General features: G+C 41.5%; 1 protein-coding gene across 3 annotated transcripts in view; it reads left to right on the top strand.

The window, feature by feature from the left end:
- Window positions 1-1,510: 1,510 nt before the first annotated feature.
- The window catches only part of ZCCHC6 (zinc finger, CCHC domain containing 6), a 39,483-nt gene continuing 33,754 nt past the window's right edge, over window positions 1,511-7,239 (top strand). For all 3 annotated transcript variants that reach the window (XM_009885839.1, XM_009885838.1, XM_009885841.1), the window contains exon 1: window positions 1,511-2,006. In XM_009885839.1, the coding sequence (XP_009884141.1) occupies window positions 1,511-2,006 (496 nt within the window). The remainder of the gene's footprint in view (window positions 2,007-7,239) is intronic.

Genomic DNA, 7,239 nt, shown 5'->3' on the forward strand with positions numbered 1-7,239 from the left:
GTAGAGGGTTTTTGGAGCTTGACCTGGGCCTCGCCGCTCCCTGCCGGTGTGGGCAGCGTGTCGTCACCCCGGCCGGGCGGGCGGGCAGCTGTGGGCGTTGGTGCTGGGCATGGCTCTAAAACGAGCTGGTTTTAGGTCACTCTGAAATTCGGATGTGACGGCAGTTTCTTTGCTACAATTGGAAGCAAGCCCACTTGGTGCGTTTGAAACTTTTGTGTCGTCTCGGAGCTGGAATAGCTGCACCTCCACGGTCGTACATAACTGGCTATGAACTCAGGTCTTTAGGACAGGAATCATCCTACTTGTTTTGTCACTCATGGGAGAGGAAAAAAAACCCTCTTCTGTTTAAGAGGGGGATAAACGCTAAAAGCCTCAAGCCTATAGAAAGCAAACACTGAGATGCCTAAGGGTGTCTTTGGGGCCTGCAGAACTTGAAAAAAAACCAAAAACAAACCACGTTTAAGAAAATCAGGTATCCTACTCCCATATTAAAGGCAACAGAAGGGCATTTCCTGCTGTTTAAGTGCTTCCTGTAAATCCCTTACAGCCTTCTCTGCATCCTTAAGCACATACATTTCTTTTGAAAGAGAAAACCTTCTTTGTTTGATTGTATGTGACTATATGTAAAGCGTACAATATTCAGTGTCTATGTGACTGCTGCTGCTTACCAGTCTCTTCTAGGTAACTTCCCATTTCACAGTCCGCATGGGTTTATGCTAACATTGGAGTTGCAGCTCCCTGGACGTGTTTTACAATAAGAACATGGATGTAACAGAGGAGAGGGGAGAGACCAAATTGGTAGCCCAGATGTTTTAGTCAGTCCTAAAACAGTATGAAATATGTGTGCTTAATACCAAGTAATGTGAGACCTCAGAATGCTGGTCTAGGTAAAATGTGCAGAGTGCACTGGGAATGCAGCATTGTTTCTTAATCGTATGATATTTGCCTGACAGATAGATTGCTCTTCAACTTCTACATCTCTATCTCCTCTGGTCACAATTTTTATTCTTAGCAAGGTGAACAGTGTACACTGTGGGGGAAAGGGCAATATTCAAATAATGTAGAGTGGCTTTGGGGCCAGCCTTGTTATTGCCTCCTACATATTCTATATGCTACAGAGTTTCTTCAGTCATTCTTTCAAAGCTTTCCTGTACTGAGCTGAGACTTCTATGTGGACTTTTAAATGTAGTTATCTGTCAATAAAGGTTTCTAGACCTTAATGCTCCAAAAAACCATAGGCTGTCTCTGCATTTTGTGAACCACCCATAGGTTTTAGACATTTTAGGAGAACTAAACCTAGCTGAGTTTTGAACTGCCTTCTGTTTGGTTGGGGCAAATTTTGCTTTCCACCAAGACTAGCTTGTCTTGATGGTATTGCAGAGCCAGGGGTTTGATTGTTGAGATTTCCATAACAAATAATAACCACTGTATATTGCTTGATTCCTTTTAAAATACAACTTTTAACTTTTTAATTTCTAGGTGGGAATCACTAAATTGAACAGCAATAACCATGGGAGATGCTGAAAAATCTTGTTTTGCCAAACAAAATAAGGACCAGGAAATTTTAAATAAAGAAGAATTAAAAGGAAGTCCCTTACAGAAAGACTACCAAGTCATGGATGAATACAGAAATGCTCACAGCAATAAAATAGATACCAACCTGCAAAAGAAAAGGGGAACTCTGGGTGATTATGGAAGCAGTCCCAGGCAAGGGCCACGTAGTGTTTTGAGCAGCCCAAATTCACTTAAAAACACAACTAATAGTCAAGGGTCAAAGTTAAATGATGTCCACAGAGACCAAATGAAGAAGTGGGTATCTGATGACCACCGTGGTACTTCTGACAACTGGAGAGAGTACAGATCTGTTGCCTGGATTCCTGCACGTAACAGGACAAGGAAGGACTCTCTTCATGAGGTTGAAGGTGCTGGAACCAGAAATGTAAGACGACAACTTCAGGAAGACTTAATGAATGAAGAGGTGCCAGACATGCAGAAAGGAAGCTTTGGTAATCAAACATGTTTGGTTTTGCATAGCTATCCAGTAAAGTATCTTTCTGTGTGTGTGTTAACGAAAAGTGAAATTCCAAGATTCACTGCTAAAGCAAAAAATAATTTTTGTTCTGTCATATATGGCAGACTATTAACTGTACTATACTGCAACACTACAAACAAATTGTTACAGTGAATGGTGTAGAACTTGTTTTAAAAACTGTATTGTCTTTGTAAGTTAGTTTATAAGTAGTAGGAGTAAGTAGATTGCAACATCCATGTAGTGTCCCTGTTTGCAGCTTTCCAGGTACAAATTGCTAGAATCTGTTAAGGCTGATAAGGGATGTTTCAGTTAAGTTGATACAGGGTAAGATTTTGGAGTTACCAAAGAGGTCTGTAACAACATACCTTAATGAAAATTGAAAGCAATGCCTCATAGATGTTGTAAGAACATAATACTAGCAACAGTAACACAGCAATAACACAAAACTAATTCTCTGTGTGTATTGAACTTCTCCATGGGCAATTGGTAGTCATAACAAGAGTACAAGACCTAAGTATTGAAATGCAAGGAAGAACAGGCTAAGGGGTGATAAAATGATCAATAGCATAAGATCTCTTCATTGAGTGTGAGTACTAGAAGGAAGTGTAAGCAGATCAAAGCAGAAGGAGGAAGCTTTAAAGAAGAGAATACAATTAGATAAAATAAGAAAGACTAAGGCACAGATGAGGTGCTGCTAACATGGAACAACTACCTGTTAACAAGAAATTTGTCATGTTTTAGTTAAGACTGGGGGCCAAAGACAGTATTGATCTGCCCTCCTGCTAAGGAGGAAAGCTATTGCTGGTTGATACCAGGAAGTCCAGGAATTAAATGTCCTTTCCCTTGATATTAGCTGTCACTAAAAAGATAAACTGTGAGCAGGTGGCCAATGTCTCTCATTGTTAGAAGTAAGCTGCACAATTAAGCTCAACCTCAGATGAGGAGAGAGCGGAGTAGAGCGCTTTCGCAAGTTTGTTTTCGAATTTGCTGGGTCTAATGAACTTTTTTCTGTGAAACTTCAGGGACTTACTGAAGTAGATTTTTGGAACCACCAGCAACCATACATGAGAATGCTAAAGGAGAAGCCACTGCCCGAGCGTTCACACACCGTTCAAGGAGTTGCCCCACACCACCCAAGTCTTTAACTGCTAGAACCAGGGTCCCTTTGCAGTGGGTGACTGCAGTGGGCTGACAGGTGCCCCTTTTGACTCCTCACACACACACACATTCGCTCTGGGGTACACTCACTCCTTCTTCAGGCTTGACCCTAGGTTTCCCACAGCAGAGTCTCGGGCATCAGATTTTATAAAAATAAGTAATTTGACTGAAAGCTACAGCAGCAAGGTCAGCCTGGGCTGGGTGCCTCTGAAAAGAGAGGGACCTCAAACAAAGAAATCACTGGGCAATTACACACTTGCAGTCTATACAACTGCCCCTCATGTGCTATTCACTTGTCTTTTAGTCCACTGGTGATTTTTTTGGTCTGGGATCTTCTCACAACTTACTCAGTTTTTTTTTTTTTTTCTGTGTCCAGGCAGGCCATTGAATGCTTATGTCTTGTTGATTTGCAGTCTCTGCTGATGTTTGTAGCCTCCTTATCTGCTGGTTTATGCTTCTTGTGCACCTGCATTCACTGGCAAAACATGGGAACTGAAAAGTCTCAGACTTAGGGAAAACACTACCAAAACTTCAGTCTGTTATCAACATTTTTCTTATACTAAAAGACTAAAGCCAGCACTGTACCAGCTGCTGGGAAAATTACTTAGAAAATTAACTCTATTGCAGTCTAAAGGCTTCAGCAAATCTAGCTACTCATGCTAAATAAAGATAAGCAAACAGCATACATCACACCATATTATAACCCTAAGTAATTTATTCTAAGAAAACTTACTTATTTAAGCTAAACCACTAATACCTCTCAACGTAGAACTTATTCAGAAGGGAGCTACTGGCATATAGGGAAGGGCAAGCATCTCTCAAAAGTGGAATTAAAAAACTGGTACACAACTTTAATCTTGGGAATCCATTCTGGAACCAATAATGTAACCTACTGTAAGTATTTGAAAGCTAACAGAGAGATGAGTAGCAGTAAACATTTGTCAAGGTTTGTCAAGAAAAAAGTATGCCAGGTCCTTCTTTATTTCTTTATTTCATTCTTATTTTATTTCTTTAAAATAGTGATCAGTCCCCTGTGGACATGGGAGAAGCAGTTGGTAGATACTGCTAGTACTGTAGTACTTTAGACATTCACAGAATTCACAGAATTGTTAGGGTTGGAAGGGACCTCTGGAGATCATCTAGTCCACCCCTCCTGCCAGAGCAGGGTCACCTACAGCACGTTACACAGGACAGCGTCCAGGCGGGTTTTGAATGTCTCCAGAGTGGGAGACTCCACCACCTCTCTGGGCAGCCTGTTCCAGTGCTCCACTACCCTCAAAGTAAAGAAGTTCCTTCTCATGTTAAGATGGAACTTCCTATGTTCAAGTTTATGCCCATTACCCCTCGTCCTATCACTGGGCGCCACTGAAAAAAGACTACTCCCATCCCCCTGGCATCCTCCCATTAAGTATTTGTATGTATTAATAAGATCCCCCCTCAATCTTCTTTTCTCTAGACTAAAGAGACATTCTTGCATGACTGTTCTGTAAGTAAACTAGAGGAAAATTCTCTAGATGAATTTAATACAAGAGATTTGCAGAGTTAATTAGATAACTATACTCAGAAAATACTTAACAAAGGTTTTTGTCAAAATGATAAGAAGCATTGAGCAAACATCTACGAGGATTCTATTCTCTTCAATGTTGATTACACTATTCTGATGATGAATGAAGACGGCATGTTTATTAATTGTGTGCTTGTAAATTTGAATATGCTGTGGAGCTGGTAGGAACTGAATGCAGAAAAGCAGGAAGGGCAATTAAAATAACTGCGCAATTGGAGAAATGACCTACATATAGGTTGAAATACAAAAGACATGCAAATGCCACTGCTTAAGTAGGAATGTCAACTGTACAAATAAAGGAGGAAAGGTTATTATGAAGTAGTATTTTTTTCAGAGAAGAATCTGAAATTGTAGTGAATCAGAAGATGATCATGACTAGTCAGTGTCATGGTGTAGTGAGGCATGAATACAGATTCGCATCCTGAGGTACTCCTTTTTCTGTAAGTCTTTGGTAAACTCAGTTGCGGTACTCTGTCCAGCTTTGGCACCCCACTTGAATGAATAAAACAGATACAGTCCAAACAAGAGTAAGAAGAATGCCAGGGCACACAGAAAACAGAAGCTACATGAAGCGTAAACGATACCCAATCTTTCTGCCAAAGGAAAGGGTAGGAACGCATGATAACAGTCTTCATCTCTCTAGAAAGGTATTAAAAAGCTGATGTAGTAATCTGGCTTGTATTTTTCCAGTAGATGGGACAGAAAGCAATGGGCCTAAAATTGAGGAAGAAAGATTCAGGTGAGGAATAAATGGAAAGTTTCTCGTGGTAAAGCTATGGAAGCACTGGAGAGGTTTTTCTGGACAACTCATGGTGTATGTACCTGAAGGCCTTTAAGAACAGGTTAGGTGAGCATTGCTCAGGATTGACAAAGTTCATTTCATCCTGCTGTGAAGCATGGGCATGGCATAGCTCACCTCCTGTGGTCCCTTCAAAAGCCCGGATTCTATGTAGAGTAGCAAACAATAACTGAAAATTTTTTCTTTCAGTATTTCCTTTTTACTTTAAATCTTTTCTGCAGATGTCCCTTTCTTTTACCTGTATGTCCTTTTACTGTAGCTTATAAGGAAGGAGTGTAGCAAATCTCAGAGGCACTGATTTTTCTGCAGGAACTTTAACTTGTCTTTAGTACTTTATTTAGTCATTAACCTATAATTAGATTGTCACTACTATAACTGCCAAATATTAGAAGTATTTATTTACTTTGTATTTTTTTTTAAGTTACTTAGTGGGTACAGAAATAATTGGTAAGTAGGCAATTGTCACACACTTTCCTGTAAAGACATTAATTTGATACACATTTTTCTTCAAGTTCTGTCTACACTGATCAGTAAAAATGTAGTCAAACAGCTATGGTGGGTCTTAGGAGTTTGAGCTGGAGACTCAGCATGGAAAATGGGAAGGCATGTGTAAAGTTCAGAGTCTCAGACCTCGGCTTCTGCTCTTTGAAGCTTCCTTTGGAGTACTGTCCCTGCAACCTGTTAAGCCTTAGTTCTCTATTCCAGCATAAACTCGGGCTGCTGTGTGAAGAAATTATATTGCCATTCTTGTCCTGGTCCTGTTTACAACACTAGCGCTTGGATGCTGCTTAGTGAACTGAATCAAACAGCCGGTTGAAAATGCACAACCAGGTTTTTTCCCTTTTGCCAATTATTAGAGACAAAAATTGTGGTCACAGGAAAGAAACTTCGTAAATGTGTTCACAGAATCTTCAGAGTTGGAAGGGACCTCTAGAGGTCATGTAGTCCAACTCCCCTGCTAAGGCAGGTTTGCCTAGAGCACATTACTCAGAACTGCATCCAGGCAGGATTTGAAAATCTCCAAAGGAGACTCCACAACCTCCCTGGGCAGCCTGTTCCAGTGCTCTGTCACCCGAACCGTAAAGAAGTTTTTCCGTGTATCTGAATGGAACTTCCTATGTTCCAACTTGTGACCATTGCCCCTCGTCCTGTCACTGGGAACCACTGAAGAGAGTCTGGCTCCATCCTCCTTCAACCCACTCTTTAGATACTTGTATGCCATAAGGTCTCCCCTCAGCCTTCTCTTCTCCAGGCTAAAGAGTCCCAGCTCTCTCAGCCGTTCTTCATAAGGGAGATGCTCCAATCCCTCAATCATCTTAGTTGCCCTTCGCTGGACTCGCTCCAGCAGTTCCCTGTCCCTCTTGAAATGGGGAGCCCAAAACTGGACACAGTATTCCAGTTGTGGCCTCACCAATGCCGAGTAGAGGGGGAGAATGACCTCCCTCGACATACTGGCCACACTCTTCCCTATGCAGCCCAGGATTCCATTGCCTTTTTGGTGACAAGGGCACATTGCTGGCTCATGGATAATTTACTGATCCTTCTCCTCAGAACTACTTCCGAGCAGGTCCACCCCTAACCTATACTGGTGCTTAGCATTCTTCCTCCCCAGGTGCAGGACCTTGCACTTGCTTTTGTTGAACCTCATTAGGTTCTTCTCTGCCCAGCTCTCCAGCCTGTCCAGGT

The sequence above is a fragment of the Charadrius vociferus genome, unplaced genomic scaffold (assembly GCF_000708025.1).
Source record: "Charadrius vociferus isolate BGI_N301 unplaced genomic scaffold, ASM70802v2 scaffold235, whole genome shotgun sequence".
In the NCBI taxonomy this organism is placed as follows: domain Eukaryota; kingdom Metazoa; phylum Chordata; class Aves; order Charadriiformes; family Charadriidae; genus Charadrius; species Charadrius vociferus.